General features: G+C 46.4%; 2 protein-coding genes across 2 annotated transcripts in view; one reads left to right on the plus strand and one right to left on the minus strand.

The window, feature by feature from the left end:
• Positions 1–403: 403 nt before the first annotated feature.
• Positions 404–8,705, minus strand: LOC120916288 (E3 ubiquitin/ISG15 ligase TRIM25-like). The gene is made up of 2 exons (XM_040327170.1): positions 8,639–8,705; positions 404–2,948 (listed from the first exon to the last, which is right to left on the minus strand). Coding segments are annotated over exons 1-2 (2,451 nt in total). The 5' UTR covers positions 8,640–8,705; the 3' UTR covers positions 404–498.
• A 9,917-nt stretch (positions 8,706–18,622) lies between these two features.
• LOC120916155 overlaps positions 18,623–22,794 on the plus strand; it is a 34,899-nt gene continuing 30,727 nt past the window's right edge. Inside the window, exon 1 of the mRNA XM_040326975.1 lies at positions 18,623–18,753. Coding sequence (XP_040182909.1) covers positions 18,623–18,753 — 131 coding nt within the window. The remainder of the gene's footprint in view (positions 18,754–22,794) is intronic.

The raw sequence follows: 22,794 nt of genomic DNA on the forward strand, positions 1-22,794 counted from the left end.
GAACGCAAAAGACGTAAAAAAAAAAGCGCCGGGCGGTCGTTCGTTTCTGAATCGGCGTAAATCCTCATTTGCATATTCCTTGCGTAAAAAGACGGAAACGCCACCTAGCGGCCATCCTGGAATTGCAGCCTAAGATCCGACGGTGTAAAACACTTACACCTGGCGGATCTTAGGGATATCTATGCGTAACTGATTCTCTGAATCAGTCGCATAGATACGACCATCGTAACTCAGAGATACGACGGCGTATCTCTTTCTGAATCCGGCCCAAGGTCTACTTTAAAATTTGAACCCAGTTTAAATTTTTAATTTGATTATAAGATGAAGGGGCGGAGTGAAGGTGGCTGTAAAGGTGTAAGTGTTGTGTAGGGTGACCCATATCGTAGATAGTTAACCACCCAACTTCATAATCCAATTCCATTTTTATTCTCTCAGAAGGGGAGTATCTGTTTTTTTCACTGTTTTTAATTATAAATAAACAGAATACATACACCGTAATTAGCAGCCAAAGTCATCATCAGTGTCATTTTCGGTCTCATCATTAGTGTCTTTTTCGGTCTCCGAACCAGTGTAATTTTCATTTTCGAGATCATCTTCGGTATCTTTATCAATTAGTTTATCAATGTCATTTTCGCTGTCATCGTCAATGTCATTTTCGCTGTCATCGTCAATGTCATTTTCGCTGTTATCATCGTCGTAATTTTCAAGATAATCAGCAAAGTCATCGTCAGTGTAATTTTCGGTGTCATCATTAGTGTCGTCATCCATGTCATCATAGGTGAGCAAATAGTTACTAGCTGTGTTTACACCAAGTAATATTTCTTGGGTAGTGCTGCTATTGCCAAGAATGAGTGGAACATTTTGAGGTTCAGCTTCCATGACTGAAATGTTTTGAGATTCAGCTGCACTGAGTGGAAGGTTTTGAGGTTCAGCTGAAATAGCTGGAATGTTTTGAGGTTCCACTTCAACGGTTAGAACTCTTAGAGGCTTAGCTGCAACAAGTGGAATGTTTTGAGGTTCAGCTGCAATGAGTGGAACGTTTTGAGGTTCAGCTACGAGTGGAACGTTTTGAGGTTCAGCTGCAACCAATGGAATGTTCTGAGGTTCAGCTTGAATGAGTGAACTGTTTTGAGGTTCAGCTGCAATGAGTGGAACGTTTTGAGGTTCAGCTGCAACAAGTGGAATGTTTTGAGATTCAGCTGCAATGACGACTGTATCATTTTGAGGTGCAACTGCGATGAGTAGAACATTTTGATGTTCAGCTGCAACCAGTGAAACGTTTTGAGGTTCGGCTGCAACCAATTGAATGTTCTGAGGTTCAGCTTCAATGAGTGAAATGTTTTGAGATTCATCTGCACTGAATGGAAGGTTTTGCGCTTCAGCTGCAATAGCTGGAATGTTTTGAGGTTCCGATTCAACGGTTGGAACTCTTAGAGGTTTAGCTTCAACAAGTGGAATGTTTTGAGGTTCAGCTGCAACCAGTGGAACGTTTTGAGGTTCGGCTGCAACCAAGTGAATGTTCTGAGGTTCAGCTTCAATGAGTGAAATGTTTTGAGATTCAGCTGCACTGAATGGAAGGTTTTGCGGTTCAGCTGCACTGAATGGAACGTTTTGCGCTTCAGCTGCAATAGCTGGAATGTTTTGAGGTTCCGCTTCAACGGTTGGAATTCTTAGAGGTTTAGCTGCGACAAGTGGAATGTTTTGACATCCACCTGCATTGAGTAGAGCGTTTTGAGGTTTAGTTGTGATTGCCTGAACTTGAGTTTTTAATGGGGTGTGGGACCAAACAGGGGCAATTGGTCCATATGTAAAGACCGGCACTTCTACTTGAAGCTTATTGGAAACACTACTACTTCCTATATGTATATTATCATCAGCTGCAGAGAGTGAAACTTTTTGAACATCCTTCACATAGACATTTGTTCCCTCCACAATGTTTGATAGCCCTGAATGCAAAGTCTCAAAGATAACGTCCTCCTTCAGATCACCCCCTTTACGGATCATTGTGCTAGCAACCCCTTTGTCCAAATCATACTCGTCCTCTGAGACACAAATCAACATTTCTGGAGTCTGTAAGGCTGATATTGGGTTAGTACTTCTACTCAGCTCCTCAATTTCAGTGATCTTCTTATTTAGTTCCGTCTTTTCCTTTTCTAGTTGCTGGATATCATTTGAGACTGAGAGGGAAATCTGTTGTTGTTGACTGGAGATTTCAGCCCGTACTCTCTTCTCTAGATCCTCTTGTTTTCTCCTGATGTCTCTCATTATGGAGGTGACTTTCTCAGCTACACCATCTGCCTCATTATCGATCTTCCTCTTGTGATCCTGCAGACTCTGGAGCTTTTTTTCAGTTTCCACTCTCTTAGAGGACAACTTATCCAGAATCGGTTCCAGATTTTTTGTCTTTTGCTGAAAAAACTCACTTATTGTGCTGAGTCTGTGCCCATTGTGGTCTGAGGCCAAGCAGTAAACACATATACAAGTTCCATCATCAATGCAGTAATACTCCAGGACCTTCTTGTGGACGGGACACTTTCTATCCTCCAGGGAAGTGGTGGGATCGGTGAGGACGTGTTCTGGTGACTTGCTGTGCGCCTGTTTATGAACATCACAGAGAAAAGCTTCACAGTGTAGACACAATGTAACAGCGGGTACATGCAATTTAACACAATAACTGCAAACATGCTCAGGTTTGTGTCTTTTTGGCTCCACAGAATGGAAATGATCGGCAATGTTGGATAATCTTGGATTCTTCTTTAATTCTGGACGTCTCCTGAAATCCTTCATGCATTCTGGACAAAAGTATTCCCTGTCATGTTGGTTGTCAAATGTTCTTGTGATGCAAATTTTACAGAAGCTGTGTCCACATCCTAGGGTGACGGGATCTGTAAAAATGTCCGTACAGATGGAACACGTCACCTCAGGCTTCAGTTCAGCAGCCGCCATCACTGAAAGAAAAGCAAGAAAAATAAAATCTTCAAAAGAAAAAATGCAGCACATTCACTAAAACTAATATAATAAATAATGTTAATTATCCAAATGTGAAATGATGCGATAAATTAATAACTGCAGATACATTTTTAAACTAATAATAAATATGTGCCAAGTAATCCTGTGCAAATGTGCAATAATTAAAATATAAAGTGCTAATTTTAAAGGCTAATATGCAAGTTATTGTCATAAAAAGTGTTTGGGGACCCGGGTCCTGTCCCTGGGGACATGTATCAATGCAAAAAAAAGTTTTATAAAGTTTTATTAACTGAATTTTTTTGGGGGAGCAGTGAATTTAATAATGCTTAAAGTGAAACAATAAAAGTGAACTATTCCTTTAACCACTTAAGCCCCGGACCTTTAGGCAGCTAAATGCCCAAGCCAGGTTTTGCGATTCGGCACTGCGTCGCTTTAACAGACAATTGCGCGGTCGTGCGACGTGGCTCCCAAATAAAATTGGCATCCTTTTTTCCCCACAAATAGAGCTTTCTTTTGGTGGTATTTGATCACCTCTGCGGTTTTTATTTTTTGCGCTATAAACAAAAATAGAGCGACAATTTTGAAAAAAATGCAATATTTTTTACTTTTTGCTATAATAAATATCCCCCAAAAACATATATACATTGTTTTTCTTCAGTTTAGGCCGATACGTATTCTTCTACCTATTTTTGGTAAAAAAAATCACAATAAGTGTTTATTGATTGGTTTGCGCAAAATTTATAGCGTTTACAAAATAGGGGATAGTTTTATTGCATTTTTATTCATTAGTTTTTTTTTTTACTATTGGCGGCGATCAGCGATTTTTTTCGTGACTGCGACATTATGGCGAACACTTCGGACAATTTTGACACATTTTTGGGACCATTGTCATTTTCACAGCAAAAAATGCATTTAAATTGCATTCTTTAGTGTGAAAATGACAGTTGCAGTTTGGGAGTTAACCACAAGGGGGCGCTGTAGGATTTAGGGTTCACCTAGTGTGTGTTTACAACTGTAGGGGGGTGTGGCTGTAGGTCTGACGTCATTGATCGAGTCTCCCTATAAAAGGGATCACTCGATCGATACGCCGCCACAGTGAAGCACGGGGAAGCCGTGTTTACATACGGCTCTCACCGTTCTTCAGCTCCGGGGAGCGATCGCGACGGAGCGGCTATAAACGAATAGCTGCGCCGTCGTCCCGGATAGCTCCCTGAGGTAAGCTGCCTGCCGCACGCAGCGGAGGGGGTCCCGATCGGACCCCCGACCCGCTAGAAGGCAGGGACGTATATATTCGCCCATCTGCCTGTACGTGCCATTCTGTGGACGTAAATAGGCGTGCGGGGGGCGTTAAGTGGTTACATTTCGCACCTAGGGGGGTGTCTAGTATGCCTGTAAAGTAGCGCTTGTTTCCCAGGCTTAGAACTGTCCCTGCACAAAGTGTCATTTCTGAAGGATAAAAAAGTAATTTAAAATCACACCCCACAAATTTTTTTTTATGAATGACTTTTTTCTGTATTGCCGGGAGCCGACAATTCATTATAGCCACGAGTGATTTCAAATTACTTTTTCCTTCAGAAATTACATTTTGTGCAGGAACAATTCTAAGCACAGGAAACGAGCGCTACTTTACAGGCATACTATACACCCCCCCCCCCCCCAGGTACGAAATTTAAAGGAATATTTAATTTTATTGTTTCACTTTAAGGCTCCATGCACACTGGAATAAAAAACGTTGCTTCTACAGGAGTTTTGTGTTCTGCCTGTAGAAGCAACTCAATGTTATCCTTTGTGTCCATACACATTAGGAAGTTTTCAGGCATATTTTTGAGAAAAACGTTTAGAGGCAGGAAAAAAAAACCTTCTCATTCGCGTTTCTGATTGGAGCTCACTGGCAGAAAAAACTTAAAACTCTCCTAAACTTGTACAAAAAATGCTCTATATGGACGTTTTTTACTCGAAAAAGAACAAACGTTTTTTTAAGCCCAGTGTGCATGGAACCTAAGCATTATTAAAATCACTGCTCCCGAAAAAACGTCAGTTTTAAAAAAAAATTGCATGGACCCGGGGTCCCCAAGCACTTTTTAGGACAATAACTTGCATATTAGCCTTTAAAATTAGCACTTTAGATTTAAAACGTTCGAGTCCCATAGACTTTAACGGGGTTCTAAAGTTCACATGAACTTTTGGTGTGTTCGCAGGTTCTGGTGCAAACCGAACAGGGGGGGTGTTCGGCTCATCCCTACTCACCTCATATAGCTCATAAATGAGCCTCTTTAATAAATCCACACTGTCTGAATGGTCCCTGGCAGATCGATTCCCTGCTCGTTCAAATACAGTCAGTTTTCCAGGATCTTAATGCCCAGTGACATAGAAAAAGAATGGGAGGGCGCCATGGTGCAGTAATTTTGATAAAAAACATTTTAATCACATAAATGATGCACTTACAATTCTGTAGCAAACAAACAGCATAAAGGAAAAAACTTCCGATCTCGGCCGTGACCATAAGTGACGTCACCACGTCTCTGTTTCCCTGGCGCATTGCGTCACTGTCCAAGTGTTTGAGAAAGTCACGTGGACAGTGACGCAATGTGTCAAGGAAACAGAGCCGTGGTGACATCACTTCCGGTCACGGCCGAGATCGGAAGTTTTTTCCTTTATGCTGTTTGTTTGCTACAAAATTGTAAGTGCATCATTTATGTGATTAAAAAGTATTTATCAAAATGACTGCACCATGGAGACCTCCGCTTCTTTTTCTATGTCACTGAGCGTTAAGATCCTGGGAAACTGACTGTATTTGAACGAGCAGGAATCGATCTGCCAGGAACCGTTCGGCCAGTGTGGATTTATTAAAGAGGCTCATTTATGAGCTATGTGAGGTGAGAGGCTGAGGGAAACGTAGTCACCCTCACTGGATGGTGGAGATTAGTCAAAATGGTGGCACATGCACTTTGCATCTGATTCAGCAATTGCACTTGGATTGTATGCATTTTATATGAGATTGTTTCATAATTATCGGAATTTTTGCACATTTTCTTTTGTCTGGAAGCCTTGAACTGTTATTTGCAATTTTTTTGGGCACAAGTGCTTGTTTGCACACTTGATATTTGCACATTTATTTGTTTGCACACAGCTGTTTTATTGCTTAATAACATTAAGTTGCATTGAATTAGACAAGCGTCGAGCTCGAGACCTGATCACGTCACTTCCGGTGTCCGTATGCCTGTGTCCTACTAGTTACGTCACTTTCGTTGTGACTTCCGGTGCCAGTGACGTAACGTGTAGGACACAGGCATACGGACACCGGAAGTGACGCAATCAGGTCTCGAGCTCGCCGCTTGTCTAATTCACGGCAACTTAATGTTATTTTAAATGTGAGTACCTTTTTTATTTAATAAATTGCCAACACCTTGAACCAAACATATTGCACCAAGAGGCTCTGTTTCTCTTATCTCTCCACCATACCTGGCTCCCTGAGCCCCCCCCCCCCCCAGTCTCCTATCTGCACATAGGGTAAGAAGGTAGTACACCTCCGAAGAGCCACCCATCACCGAAGTCACAAGTGCCACCTGTTACTGCTACGGAGCACCTGTATTATTGCACCTTGCACCTTGGATCTAGAAGTATCCTCAATTCCCCTTCTGAGATCTGCTAGCACTCACAGCAATTTTGCAACACCTATAATGGACTTATTTAGACACCTATGTTTTTTTCCTTTTATGTTTTAATGCATATTTATTGCTCCACTTCTAGTCACCTGACTATTGCTCCTGCCTGATTACAGCACATCAGCACTTTATCCACTTCTTATATATATTTTATTGTTTCTACCTACTGTTATTTATTTATCTACAGAGGTTTTATTTGATGTGGGAGCGCAACACCATTATTTGATTATTCTTTAAACATCCATAAGGCTCCCAGAGATATCCGTAAGCAGGCAATGCATGGGTTAAATATTCAAAGTTCGCTCAACAGTTCATAAAGAGACTGGTGCTCCGTGATGGCAGAATTAAACCTGTGACTTCAGGTGCTCCCCCTCATGTGTCCCCACACACTGCACAATACGTCACTTCCGCCTTCAGAGCAGCTGGTGGAATGCAGCTGGAGCGCACGCCGCGATCCCCAGTGCTTGCAGACAACTGATCATGTGGTAAGGGGTAGGGATCGACCCCTTACTCCGATCTGTGATCAGCCGAGTCTCAGATTCTAGCTGATCACAGAGCGCACCGCGCACCCTGCAGGGGGGTGTGCAGGTCGCTCGGAAGGATGTCCATGTACGCCATCCCGGCAAATTAGGTCCGCGCTGTAGCCGTCTTTCAGCTATAGCATGGATATGAAGTAGTTAAAGGTTACTCCGATGTGCCTTTGACATTCACAGAAAAGTCATCTTGCTGTGTATGTATTTCTATTCTCAGTTTTTAGGTTAGTATGGTAGGAGGAGTTATGTATCTTACTATAGATCAAACCATATATGCAAGAATGGGTGTTACTCTTATATTTCTACCTTTCTTGGGAGACGTAGAAGAGCTGACCTCGGCTTTACAAAACAGTATAATTATCAGCAGCCGCCCCTGCATTTTGTGCGCACGGGCACTGCCCCCCCAACACCTCCGCTGCCCTCCCTATACATGTGCCTGGCCCCTTTAAGGACTGATGGACTGATGGGGACCCTGATGTAAAAAGGGCCTTTGATCGAAGACCCTGATGTAAGGAACACTCTAACGAGGACCCTGATGTAAGGAAATATCTCTGACGAGGACCCTGATGTAAGGAAAACTCTAACGAGGACCCTGATGTAAGGGAATATCTCTGACGAGGACCCTGATGTAAGGAAAACTCTAACGAGGACCCTGATGTAAGGAAAACTCTAACGAGGACCCTGATGTAAGGGAATATCTCTGACGAGGACCCTGATGTAAGGAAAACTCTAACGAGGACCGTGATGTAAGGGAATATCTCTGACGAGGACCCTGATGTAAGGAAAACTCTAACGAGGACCCTGATGTAAGGGAATATCTCTGACGAGGACCCTGATGTAAGGAAATCTCTGACGAGGACCCTGATGTAAGGGAATATCTCTGACGAGGACCCTGATGTAAGGAAAACTCTAACGAGGACCCTGATGTAAGGGAATATCTCTGACGAGGACCCTGATGTAAGGAAATCTCTGACGAGGACCCTGATGTAAGGGAATATCTCTGACGAGGACCCTGATGTAAGGAAATCTCTGACGAGGACCCTGATGTAAGGGAATATCTCTGACGAGGACCCTGATGTAAGGAAATCCCTGACGAGGACCCTGATGTAAAGAAAACTCTGACGAGGACCCTGATGTAAGGAGAACTCTGACGAGGACCCTGATGTAAGGAGAACTCTGACGAGGACCCTGATGTAAGGAGAACTCTGACGAGGACCCTGATGTAAGGGAATATCTCTGACGAGGACCCTGATGTAAGCGAGTATTCTGTTGAAGATGGTTTTCGACCTGCAAATATTTGTAAAATAAAAACAATGTGGCCCTTGTACTGAGCAGTTTGAAGGCCCCTGCTCTTGTCCCATCTAATCTTTCTTAACTCTAACAATTAATGATCTATCATGCAGCCTTCTGTATATTGATTGCTCAACTTTTAAGAACTAAGAAAAATTTTATATTAAAGCAAAAACTTACTGAGAAATCCTCTGCATGTGTCGGCTGGGTGAAACTTTACACCGCTCGCAGCTACTTCCGTGTACAAAGAAACGAAAGCGACATTGACTCTTCCCCCTTTTTCCTTTATTTTTTTTTAACACTTTTGAGTACAGATCTAGGCTTGCCCCAGGCATTTTAATTTGTTTCTACTGCTGACTGACTTCATACCTCTGCTGGCCATCCACTCCAAACAATAACTAATCTTTCATAAAAAATAAATAAAATAAAAAACCCCTCTAAAGTTACTATTGTAGTTTTATGTCCCTAAAATTTTGCAATATAATTAGAGGGCCAGATTCTCGTAGTTTGGCGTAACTTTGTGCGGGCGTAACGTAACCTATTTACGTTATGCCTCCGCAACTTAGACGGGCAAGTGCTGTATTCTCAAAGCACTTACTCCGTAAGTTGCGGCGGCATAGCGTAAATAGGCCGGCGTAAGCCCGCCTAATTCAAATTTGGAACAGGGGGGCGTGTTTTATTTAAATGTTCTGTGACCCGACGTGATTGACGTTTTTCACGAACGGCGCATGCGCCGTCCGTGGAAATCTCCCAGTGTGCATTGCTCCTAATACGCCGCAAGGACGTATTGGTTTTGACGTGAACGTAAATGACGTCCAGCCCCATTCACGGACGAGTTACGCAAACAACGTCAAATTTTCAAATTTCGTCGCGGGAACGACGGCCATACTTAACATTGGTACGCCGCACTTACGCCACCATATAGCAGGGGTAACTTTACACCGGGAAAAGCCTAACGTAAACGGCGTAACAGTACTGCGTCGGCCGGGCGTACGTTCGTGAATTCGCGTATCTAGCTGATTTACATATTTTGACGCGTAAATCAGCGTACACGCCCCTAGCGGCCAGCGTAAATATGCAGTTACGATCCGACGGCGTAAGAGACTTACGCCTGTCGGATCTAAGGGAAATCTATGCGTAACTGATTCTAAGAATCAGGCGCAATTCAGAGATACGACGGCGTATCTGGAGATACGCCGTCGTATCTCTTTTGAGAATCTGGGCCTTAGTTTTGAAACTCCCAATACTATTGGCTATTTGGTTTTATATATAGGATCTAGACATGTGCACACTGAAATATTTTGTTTCGGAATTTTGTTTTCGTCCGAAAAATAAACTTATTCAGTTACTCCCGAAATTTGTTTTTATTTATTTTGTTTCGTTAAAAAATGCATTTATCCGAAAATCCGAATAAATTAAGGTCGTATCTGTCATCGAAGGCTTATGGTGTCTGTCGGATGTTCTAAGAAGATTCGACGGAACAGATAAACTGTATGACGCCGCGATCGTACATTTCCGGTCGAATGCTCCGCCCACAAGCTATAGTAGAATTCTAATGTTGTATGACTTGTAATAATTATGCCCGGCATAAGTGTGCCCGGCGTTTGTATTTTACATAGTTCGCGAATAGGGCTGGACGTAATTTACGTTCACGTCGAAACCAATATGTTGTTGCGCCGTCCTTGGAAGCAATGCACACTGGGATATGTACACGGACGGCGCATGTGCCGTCCGTAAAAAACGTCAATCACGTCAAGTCATCACACATTTACATAAAACACGCCCCCCTCCCACATTTGAATTCCGCTCGCTTACGCCGGCCCCATTTACGCTACGCCGCCGCAACTTACGAAGTGCTTCTTGAATACAGCGCTTTCTCCTGTATGTTACGGCGGCGTAGCGTAACATACGGTACGCTGCGCCGCCGTTTTCAGTGCGCGCCCCTACCTGAATCCACCCCAGAGTTGATTTAAATCTAAAGATATCAAGATTAATCACTAGAGGGAGCTCTCCACATCTTCCCCCATGTCTCTCTGGATAAAATATCAGCCACTTAGGTAGTGAATGGTTTTCAGTCAGTCAGCCTACTCCTAGACAGTGGCGGCTGGTGCTCCATTTTTGGGGAAGGGGGTGGCAAAAACACCCCCTTCATAAAGGGGGCTTCCAGATTCCGATAGGCCCTCTGCCTTCAGACCCCCACAACCCCCACCAGGTCCGCATATACCCCATTCAGGTCACGGCTTCCCCAGCTTCTCCTACCGACCTATCCGGTTTTAAGACCTGACTTCTGTCCTGAGTGGTCAGGAGGAAAAGCCAGAAGACAATAGTGAATATTGATTTGCTAAGGTCACAAGTCGGTGGGCTCGGGGGGAATCAAAGCACTACCACTACTCAAGATCCATACTAGACCCTTATCCGAGCATGCAGCCTGGCAGGCCAGGAAACGGAGGTGATGGGCGAGCACCCCCCCCCTCCTGAACCATACCAGGCTACATGGCCTCAACATGGGAGGTAGGTGTTTTGGGGTAGGGGGGCAGAGCCCAAAATCACCTTGTTAATGGGGACAAGAGCGTCATCCCTACAACCATGGCCTGGGGTTGTGGGGGTCTGCAGACAGAGGGCCTATCAGAATCTGAAAGCCCCCTTTAAGAAGGGGGCCCTAAGATCCCATCCCCCCCAAATGTGGGTGAGCATGGGGTACATAAAAATGTCAAAAAGTAATAAAAACGCAGAGACAGTTTTGACAATTTCTTTATTAAAAAATATATATATATATATATGTATACTTTTTTTTCGGAAAGCACCTTTTTTTCCTACACTTGACTTCATTTTTATGACATTTTTAGTCAATAATTTTTTTAACCTGTAGATGGCATTGTCGGTCTAACAATTTCTGAGCAGATAGGTGACATCAGGGAAAATTGTAACTATGTCGAGTGAACCTTGCAGAAAGAACAACAACAAAATAAATAAAATATATATATATCTATATATAGATAGATAGATATAGATATTTGCCTGTATATATATAAAGATATAGATATATATTGAGAGAGAGATGAAAACTTTTTTTAAAACTTATTTCTTCTTTTTAAATTAAAAACTTTTGTTGTTTTGATTTTAATATCACTTAATTATAGACTCCAAACTTTAACCACTTCAATACTGGACACTTTCCTGCCCGGGCCAATTTCCAGCTTTCAGCGCTGTCACGATTTGAATGACAATTGAGCGGTCATGCCAAATAAAACATGTATATCATTTTTTTCTCACAATTAGGGCTTTCTTTTGGTGGTATTTAATGCAGGGCAGATCCTAGGGTCACAGACACCTGGGTGCAGAAATATTTCTGGCGCCCCCACATGGGCGTGGTCATCTTACTAACTCCTCCCCTATACACATGTTTCTATGGCTACGACTCAAGCACAGATATGCTCCCCTATGAAAGTCTTCATTAGTGTCTCCCATCAGAGTCCCCCCCAGCAGGTGTCCCCCATTAGAGCCCCCCCACAGCAGGTGTCCCCCATTAGAGCCCCCCCACAGCAGGTGTCCCCCATCAGAGCCCCTCCACAGCAGGTGTCCCCCATCAGAGCCCCTCCACAGCAGGTGTCCCCCATCAGAGCCCCTCCACAGCAGGTGTCCCCCATTAGAGCCCCTCCACAGCAGGTGTCCCCCATCAGAGCCCCCCCCCACAGCAGGTGTCCCCCATTAGAGCCCCTCCACAGCAGGTGTCCCCCATCAGAGCCCCCCACAGCAGGTCCTCCCCCAAAACCCCCCCCCCCCCACAGCAGGTGTCCCCCATTAGAGCCCCCCCACAGCAGGTGTCTCCCATCAGAGTCCCCCCACAGCAGGTGTCCCCCATCAGAGCCCCCCACATCAGGTGTCCCCATAGATCAGTACTTGTCCATTAGGTCCCTGTAGCTCGGGCGCGCTGGGAGCAGAAGCACATTACAGGGAGTGGGGCATACGTGGCATCTTTGGTCACTTGGAGGGTGGCACTCGGTGAGCATTTCTGGGAGTGCACGGGATGATTGACAGCAGCTCCGGCCAACCCAGAAGCCTCTCATCACACCACCTATGGGAGAAGAGCCGACACACACAGAGGAGGCGGGGCAGACAGGAGACTGCTCCATGCACACCGGACAGAATTAATTAGTGGAGCCTAGTGGCGGAAAATGTTCTGGTACTAGGCTCTGCTGTGGTACCCAACCCAGATTCCGGGGACAGCGGGAGGTATGTGCTCTTGTCAGTTGCCAGTGGAGAGAGCAAGCGGAATGGGGAACCGCATGCACTCTGCCATTGGACACAGACAAGGAGGAGGGAGCAGAGCACTTTGGAGCTTTGGTGCCCCCACCTCTGTGGCGCCAGGGTGCGGAGCACCCTGTGCACCCTGCCTAGGATCGGCCCTGATTTAATGCCCACTGGGGCTTTTTTATTTTTTTGCCAAATAAACTTAAAAATACAGAAAACGTAAAAAAAATAAAAAAAATAATAATCTTTCTCCAAAAATTTAGGCCAATATGTATTCTGACACATTTCTTTTGTGGACAAATTAGTGTATATTATTTAGTCTGTAGGAAAGTTATAGGACCAGATTCACGTAGGAGAGCGTATCTTTGTGCAGGCGTAGTGTATCCTATTTACGCTACGCCTCTGCAACTTAGACAGGCAAGTGCAGTATTCACGCAGCTATCACATGGTACAGATGCACTGTGATTGGCCCGGTCTGTATTATGAGATCACTGTAACCAATCTAGGTCGCGGGCAGCGCTTCCTCCTGGCAGCGGGTGGTGGCATCACCCTGCGTCTCCTCCTCCTCAGCTTCACAGCGGCTTTCCCTGTGTCTCCTCCTCCTCCTCAGCGGCAAAATAAGATCGCTTCCCCTCTCAGCTAACCTGCTTCCTGATTGGCTGGAAGGAGAATCATCAAGACAAAAGAGAATATTTTAGGGCTGATCCTAGGCCGGTGCGTGAGGTGCAGTGCTTTCAGGCGCCACAGAGATGGTTGCACTAAAGCTCCAGAGTGCTCCCCTCCCTCCTCCTCCTCCTCTCCTTGTCCCTATCTAAAAGGTGGCTCTCTCCACCGGTCACTGCCGCCGCCACTGTGTTTCCTGCCCAAGCCTGTCCCCCCTCCCTCCTCCTTTAAGAGTAGGAGAGCGAAGCAGCGTTGGTCTCTGTGTGAAGAGAGACCAGCCGTGCAGTGACGTCGCTGGGGGGGGGGGGGGGCGGTCCGTGCCTGACCTGTTCTCCTTGTCCGTGTTAGGGAAGCATCTCTGTGTTTGAGACGTTGCCATAGAAACATTTGTAAAGGGGAGGGGTTGGTAAGATGACCACGCCCATGTGGGGGCGCCAGAAATATTTCTGCACCCAGGCGTCGGTGACCCTAGGATCGGCCCTGAGAATATTAATTCGTTATTGTCACACAACTGGGTGGGCACGGGGCGCAGTGCTCTGCGCCCCAAGTCCACCCTTTTTTTAAGCCAATTAAAACCTCAGACTCTAACCATGTGCTTCTAAAAAAAAAAAACCCAATGGAATCCATGCGTCTGGCGCCCTGCTTGTAGATTAGGGGTCGGGCGCATGGATTAGGGGAGGGCAGCGCTCCCGCACCCCACATGGACGGGTCACCACTGATAAGACATAATAAATGACTACGAATGAAAGCCATTCAATGTGTACATTTGATTATGTGATCACTGTGATTGGTCTCATACCACTTTTATTTGTTAACCACTTAAGCCCCGGACTAATATGCTGCTAAATGCCCAAAGGCATTTTACAATTCGGCACTGCGTCGCTCTAACAGACAATTGCGCGGTCGTGCGACGTGGCTCCCAAACAAAATTGGCGTCCTTTTTTTCCCACAAATAGAGCTTTCTTTTGGTGGTATTTGATCACCTCTGCGGTTTTTATTTTTTGCGCTATAAACAAAAAAAGAGCGACAATTTTTAAAAAAATGCAATATTTTTTACTTTTTGCTATAATAAATATCCCCCAAAAACATATATAAAAACATATTTTTCCTCAGTTTAGGCCGATACGTATTCTTCTACCTATTTCTGGTAAAAAAAAATCGCAATAAGTGTTTATCGATTGGTTTGCGCAAAATTTATAGCGTTTACAAAATAGGGGATAGTTTTTTTGCATTTTTACAAAAAATATATTTTTTACTACTATTGGCGGCGATCAGCGATTTATTATGGCGGACACTTTGGACAATTTTGACACATTTTTGGGACCACTGTCATTTTCACAGCAAAAAATCCATTTAAATTGCATTGTTTGTTGTGAAAATGACAGTTGCAGTTTGGGAGTTAACCACAGGGGGCGCTGTAGGAGTTATGTGTCACCTAGTGTGTGTTTACAACTGTAGGGGGGTGTGGCTGTAGGACTGACGTCATCGATCGAGTCTCCCTTATATAAGGGATCACACGATCGATGCGCCGCCACAGTGAAGCACGGGGAAGCCGTGTTTACATACGGCTCTCCCCGTTCTTCAGCTCCGGGGAGCGATCGCGACGGGGCGGCTAGAAACGAATAGCCGCGCCGTCGTCCCGGATCGCTCCCCAAAAGGGGAATACGCCCGCCGCACGCAGCGGAGGGGGTCCCGATTGGACCCCCGACCCGCTAGAAGGTGGGGACGTATATATACGCCCATCTGCCTGTACGTGCCATTCTGTGGACGTAAATAGGCGTGCGGCGGGCGTTAAGTGGTTAAAAGGATCGCCACCTGAAAAAAATAATGCAGCCATGACCCTGATATTCCACTACCGACCAAGGACATCATTTGTCTATGGCCCGGTCGGCAAGTGGTAAGGATCTGCAGCCACTGTACAGCAGGGCTTGAGTGTGAGAGGAAGGAGCAGCACAAGGAGCATGCTGGGAGCAAAGTGCCAGAAATCAGCTAAGCACTTTTCTGCTTCTCTGTCATCTGTCCAATCAAAGACTGGGGGTGGGTCCAGGACAACCTAGGCTCAGAGCAAGTGGGTTAAATGGTGATGGTCACCAGACTGACATCTAGTGGCAGAAAAAAAGGTACTGCAGTGAAAATCTCTGGAATGTAGGCGAAATAGGTTTAGTTACTTTTATCTTTTAATAGGCGGCTCATTCTTATTTTGGAATATTTGGCTGGAGCTCTGCTTCAATTAACTATAAAAGCAAACAATGATTCAGTCTGAAGAATCTGAAGGGGTTCTGTGGAAGTGGTGAATCCGGTTTCTGCAAATAATACGAGATTCTTAAATCTGGCCAGAACATTGATTGCCATGTGATAAGATAGAGATGTTTTATACAGATCGGTGAATGGTGCCTTCATTGTATACATTAAAGTGGTTGTAAACCCCAGACATGAAATATGATCAAAGCCAGAAGTGTAACTAGAACCTTCAGGGGACCCTGATCTCTGGCTGGAGCCCTTCCCACTGATCCTGGGACCCGGGGGCGGCAGGACCTGGATAGGAGGGGTGGCGGGGGCAGTATATAGAGAAACCAATACCCTCCCTTTTCCCCCTGGGGTCACCAACCTCTAATCCCATCCCCCATGACAGGTCCTCTTTCCCCCTCCCATTGACCGGTATATGGCTGAGGGACAGGAGGGTGGGGCGGGTTCAGGGGTGTGGGGTGGGTTACCATTAACATAACTCCGCCATGCTGTCCCTGTCCCCTGTGGCTGGTTTCAGCTCCTTTCCCCACTACCATCATGTCTCTCTCTCTGCCCCCCACCCTGTCCCCTCGCGGGCACCTCACCCTGTCCCCTCTGGGACGCCTCACATCATACTGGGCAGCATGGAGTTCCGTCGGCGGATGAATGCAGATTAATGATAGATGGACCGACACATTAAGTGACTGTAGGAGGAAAATGGAGGACATTGGTTGCCCTATATGCCGCCGCCTCTGCCCCCCTCCTAACCAGGTGTATGGGGGGGGGGCGCACAGAGCGTAGGGCTGGGTCGCAATTGTGACCCCTGCAATGGGAGGAGACCGATCAGTGTTCCTCTGTACTGGGAACACACCATCGGTCTCCTCTCACCTGGCAGGACGTGGATCTGTGAGTCCAGGGATGGACTGGCCATTGGGACTACAGGGAGTTTCCCGGTGGGCCGATGGCTCAGTGGGCCGGCTTCAGTGACAGCGGACCGCTGCCCCCCTCCGCTCCTCTGTCTCTCCCTTTCCGCAGCGCTCACCTCCTCTCCCTCCCAGCAGCGCTCACCTGGGGGGGAACAGAGAAGCAGGGGGGATGTCAGAGGAGCATGGGGGAGGGGACAGACAGCTGACTCAACAGCTATGGCCTGGGAGTTTCTCACTTCTGCCTAATCTTGTCCCATAAGGGGGGGCACCAATCTGATTATTTTCGTCCGGGTGAAATAATGTCTAGCTTCCCCTACTTGTACTGCCTATAAGAGTACCAGTACCAGCCATTCTACTCTAATAAATTAGAATGGCTAGTGGCTAGTGAAGGGGGAGAGGGGGCTTGGGTGGCCGGGGGAGGGGTGCGGCAGTTGTCCGGCTGCCATGGGAGAGACCTGTCAAAGTGGGCCAGTCTGGATGAAGTCCAGGGCCAAATTTTTGTCCCAGTCCAGCCCTGTGTGAGTCCCCTCCTCCTTAAGTTAGAATCACTCCCTAGGTAACACATTTAACCGCTTGATCGCTCCCTAGTGTTAACCCCTTCCCTGCTAGTCACATTTATACAGTAATCAGTGCATTTGTATAGCACTGATCACTGTATAAATGTCAATGTTTCCAAAATAGTGTCAAAAGTGTCCGAAATGTCCGCCGCAATGTGGCAGTCACAATAAAAATCGCAGATCGCCGCCATTACTAGTAAAAAAAAAATGCCTTAAATATATCCCCAATTTTGTAGACGCTATAACTTTTGCGCAAACTAATAAATATAAGCTTATTGGGATTTTTTTTTTTAACAAAAATATGTAGAAGTATACATATCGGCCTAAACTGAGGGGACATTTTTTTTTTTTATTGGATATTTATTATAGTAAAAAATATTGGGCCATATTCTGAGTATAGTTACGACGGAGTATCTCAGGATACTCCGTCGTATCTCTCTTTTTTGGCCCGCGTATCTATGCGAGTGATTCTTAGAATCATTTTCGCATAGATACGCTGAAGATCCGATATGTGTAAGTCACTTACACTGTCGGATCTTAAATGTAATTACTCCGCCGGCCGCTAGGTGGCGTTTACGTTCAGGTCTCATTTGTTTATGCAAATGAGCCTGATACGCCGATTCCCGAACAAATTTGCGTTGCGTAACCGTCGCTTACATCGTTTGCGTAGGCGTAAGGTTACCCCTGCTATATGAGGGGTAACCTTACGCCAGTCCCACGTAGGCCATGTTAAGTATGGCGTCGGGTCCGCGTCGTGTTTTCCCGTCGGGTACGTTGTTTTACTAAGTCGTCCGCGAATACGACCTTACGTCAATGACGCACACGTCGGCGTCATTGACGTTTTACGCCGAGAACTGGAGCATGCGCACTGGGCTATTTTAAGCCCGGCGCATGCGCAGTTCGTTCGAATCGGGGGCGCGCTTAATTTAAATACAAGCCGGCCCCTTGGATATACGCGGGGATACGCCGGGCCAATTACACTAAGCCGCCCCAAACTACGGAGCAAGTGTTTGGGGGATACAGCACTTGCTCCTGTAGGTTGGGGCGGCGGGGTGTAAATGGCTTACGCGCCGCCCGCCTACAATGTACCAGAATATGGCCCATTGTGTTTTTTTTTTTTTTAAATTGTCGCTCTTCTTTTGTTTATAGCACACACAAAAAAAACGCAGAGGTTATCAAATCCCACCAAAAGAAAGCTCTATTTGTGGGGGGGGGGAATCATAAAAATGTCAGATGGGTACAGTGCGCAATTGTCATTCAAAGTGCGCCAGCGCTGAAAACTAAAAATTGGCCTGGGCAGGAAGGGGGTGAAAATTGCCTGTATTGAAGTGGTTAATAGGCTGAATTTTTTTTATCTTGGAATATTTGGCTGGAGTTCTGCTTCAGTTCTCTGTAAGAGCAAACAATGATTCAGTCTGAAGAAGTTCTGCAGAAGTGGGGAATCCGGTCCAACCATAGAAGATTTTATTGATAGTAATTCTGATCAGACTGATATTGGGGAACATTTATACATTTCCACAGTTATTCTGGTTTCTGATTACATGGACAATAAAGGTTACACAAGAGAGCAAACAGGAATAAACCTCTTAAATGATGTTGGCATTGGGAGAGGAAGCACATCACATCGTATCATAGACACGGCAACGGAGCAGCGAGGCAGAAGAATCCTTCGGTGAGTAAATTTACTTCTCGTAAAAAATTATACAGTGGGATTTGTTTCCATCCTTTCTCAACCAGGGTCCTATGGAACCACAAGGGTTCCTGTACAGAACAGGCAAGGGGTTCTTATGGCAACAAGCTTTTTCTGCCGTTAAGAAAGTTATGATCTACACCAGGGGGGTCTCCAAATTTTTCAAACAAAGGGCCAGTTTACTGTCCTTTAGACCAGGGATCATCAACCTCCGGGCCGCGGACCAGTACCGGCAGGGCCGGACTTACCATTGGGCTTGACTGGGCTCAAGCCCATGGGCCCCCGCCCAATAGGGGGCCCGGGAGGAGGAAGCAGGAAGAGCCATGCCGCTGCTGATGAAGAGGTAAGAAGTCCTCTTCACCCCCCCGCTCAACAACTACGATTGGCGGCGCCACCCTCAACAACTTTGATCAATCGGCGACCCCCCTGCTCAACAACTTCGATCGGCGGCCCCCCCCACCACGCAACAACTTTCGTCAGCTCCGATCAGTGGCCCCCCCCCCCGCTCAACAACTCGGATCGGTGGCAGCCCCCCCCCGCTCAACAACTTCGATCAGCTTCGATCTCTGAGGCACCCCCCGCTCAACAACTTCGAGACCCCTCCGCTTCTCGCCTCCAGGGGGCCCCTCAATCAACACTCATGCCCAGGGGCCCCCACCACCCTAAGTCCTGCCCTGAGTACCGGTCCGTGGCCTGTTGTCGAGCGGGCCGCCATCGGAGCAGGAGGTGAGCCCTGTCACGGGCCGCAGTATAGTTAGCAGCCTGTGTGTATTCTGCCATTTCTCCCGAGCGGCTGACAACGTCAGCCTATTAGCAAGGCAGGGGGTGGGACGGCTGCAGATCGTGCCAAACTTATATTAACAAGCCGTCCCGCCCCCTGCCTTGCTAATAGGCTGACGCTGTCGGCCGCTCGGGAGAAATGACAGAATACATACAGGCTGCTAACTATACTGCGGCCCATGACAGGGGAAATAGACATTAAAAGTGCGATTAAAATTGGCACTATGCAGGGAGTACTGTGATTGGAGGGGGGGGGTGCATAACTGCAGGGAGGACTGTGATTGGAGGGGGAAAGGGGGTGCATGACTGCAGGGAGAACTATGATTGGGGTAGGGGGGAGTGCATGACTGCAGGGAGGACTGTGATGGGGTGAGGGTCATAACCGCAGGGAGGACTGTGATGGGGGGGCCATGACTGAAGGGAGGACTGTGATGGGGGGCCATGACTGAAGGGAGGACTGTGATGGGGGGCCATGACTGAAGGGAGGACTGTGATGGGGGGCCATGACCGCAGGGAGGACTGTGATGGGGTGAGGGTCATAACCGCAGGGACGGCTGTGATGAGGGGCCATGACTGAAGGGAGGACTGTGATGGGGGCCATGACTGCAGGGAGGACTGTGATGGGGTGAGGGTCATAACCGCAGGGAGGACTGTGATGAGGGGCCATGACTGAAGGGAGGACTGTGATGGGGGGCCATGACTGAAGGGAGGACTGTGATGGGGGGCCATGACTGAAGGGAGGACTGTGATGGGGGGCCATGACCGCAGGGAGGACTGTGATGGGGTGAGGGTCATAACCGCAGGGAGGACTGTGGTGAGGGGCCATGACTGAAGGGAGGACTGTGATGGGGGGGCATGACTGAAGGGAGGACTGTGATGGGGGGCCATGACTGAAGGGAGGACTGTGATGGGGGGTCATAACCGCAGGGAGGACTGTGATGGGGGGCCATGACTGAAGGGAGGACTGTGATGGGGGGTCACTGCAAAAGGGCTCTGTGATATAAAGGGGAGTGTAATCCTTACAGTGCAGGCTCCTTTATATTGCAGTGCTCCTTTACAGTGCAGGGTGGGTTGTAACACTCTGCAAACCACCCGCCTTCCTTATATGATGCCACCCCCCCACCGGGCCCTGAAAAAAGTGGCTACACCAAAAGCGGTCCCCGGTGCCACAAAGGTTGGGGACCACTGCTTTAGACTTTAGGGGGGCTGGACTCTGGCCGGTATGGGTAGAAAATGCCCTGGGCCTAGCATCAGTGAGAATAACCATAGCCTCAGTGTTGGTGGTCAGGAGGAGGGGGAGTAGTGCCCCATCATTGGTATTAGTGGAAAAAACAGTGCCCCATTGTTGGTGTCAGTGTAAGGAATAGTGCCCCAAGGGCCGGATGAAGGCTAGCAAAGGGCCGCATCAGGCCCCCGGGCCACAGTTTGGAGACCCCTGATCTACACTAATGGTCTTTTTAGTTACATGTAAGGAGCATTCTTTCCACTGACCTCCATTGTAAGGGACATTCTTCTCACTGATCACCAATGTAAGGGACATTCTTCTCACTGATCACCAATGTAAGGAACATTCTTCTCACTGATCACCAATGTAAGGAACATTCTTCTCACTGACCACCAATGTAAGGGACATTCTTCTCACTGATCACCAATGTAAGGGACATTCTTCCCACTGATCACCAATGTAAGGAACATTCTTCTCACTGATCACCAATGTAAGGGACATTCTTCCCACTGATCACCAATGTAAGGAACATTCTTCTCACTGATCACCAATGTAAGGAGCATTCTTCTCACTGATCACCAATGTATGGGACATTCTTCTCACTGATCACCAATGTAAGGGACATTCTTCTCACTGATCACCAATGAAAGGAACATTCTTCTCACTGATCACCAATGAAAGGAACATTCTTCTCACTGATCACCAATGTAAGTGTCATTCTTCTCACTGATCACCAATGTAAGGGACATTCTTCCCACTGATCACCAATGTAAGGGACATTCTTCCCACTGATCACCAATGTAAGTGTCATTCTTCTCACTGATCACCAATGTAAGGGACATTCTTCCCACTGATCACCAATGTAAGGGACATTCTTCCCACTGATCACCAATGTAAGGAACATTCTTCTCACTGATCACCAATGTAAGGGACATTCTTCTCACTGATCACCAATGTAAGGGACATTCTTCTCACTGATCACCAATGTAAGGGACATTCTTCTTACTGATCACCAATGTAAGGAACATTCTTCCCACTGTTCACCAATGTAAGGGACATTCTTCTCACTGATCACCAATGTAAGGGACATTCTTCTCACTGATCACCAATGTAAGGGACATTCTTCCCACTGATCACCAATGTAAGGGACATTCTTCTCACTGATCACCAATGTAAGGGACATTCTTCTCACTGATCACCAATGTAAGGAACATTCTTCTCACTGATCACCAATGTAAGAACCATTCTTCCCACTGATCACCAATGTAAGGAACATTCTTCCCACTGATCACCAATGTAAGGAACATTCTTCTCACTGATCACCAATGTAAGGGACATTCTTCTCACTGATCACCAATGTAAGGAACATTCTTCCCACTGATCACCAATGTAAGGAACATTCTTCCCACTGATCACCAATGTAAGAACCATTCTTCCCACTGATCACCAATGTAAGGAACATTCTTCCCACTGATCACCAATGTAAGGAACATTCTTCTCACTGATCACCAATGTAAGGAACATTCTTCCCACTGATCACCAATGTAAGGGACATTCTTCTCACTGATCACCAATGTAAGGAACATTCTTCCCACTGATCACCAATGTAAGGAACATTCTTCTCACTGATCACCAATGTAAGGAACATTCTTCTCACTGACCACCAATGTAAGGGACATTCTTCAATGTGTTCTTCTTAATGGCCTTGATGACCTCTTATGATATGTGTAATGATGACCTCTTACGATGAGGACAAAGACACATTTTCACATGCCGTAACAGCAAACAGCTTCTCACACGTCAATGACTTCTTCTTCCCGTGGCCTTCTGTACTTCGATCTGTACGGGTTGAGTCAGATTATATTCATCTTGTATTTGTTTTACTTTTCTTCCTGGCAAACACATTGGCACATTTTATTGTTTCCTAAATTAATTTACTGTGATCATTAACAGAGTTCAATACCTCAAGCCCATAATCATAACACAATACAGTAATTACTGTATTTACGTCTGATGTC

Source organism: Rana temporaria, chromosome 10 (genome assembly GCF_905171775.1).
Source record: "Rana temporaria chromosome 10, aRanTem1.1, whole genome shotgun sequence".
Lineage (NCBI taxonomy): Eukaryota > Metazoa > Chordata > Amphibia > Anura > Ranidae > Rana > Rana temporaria.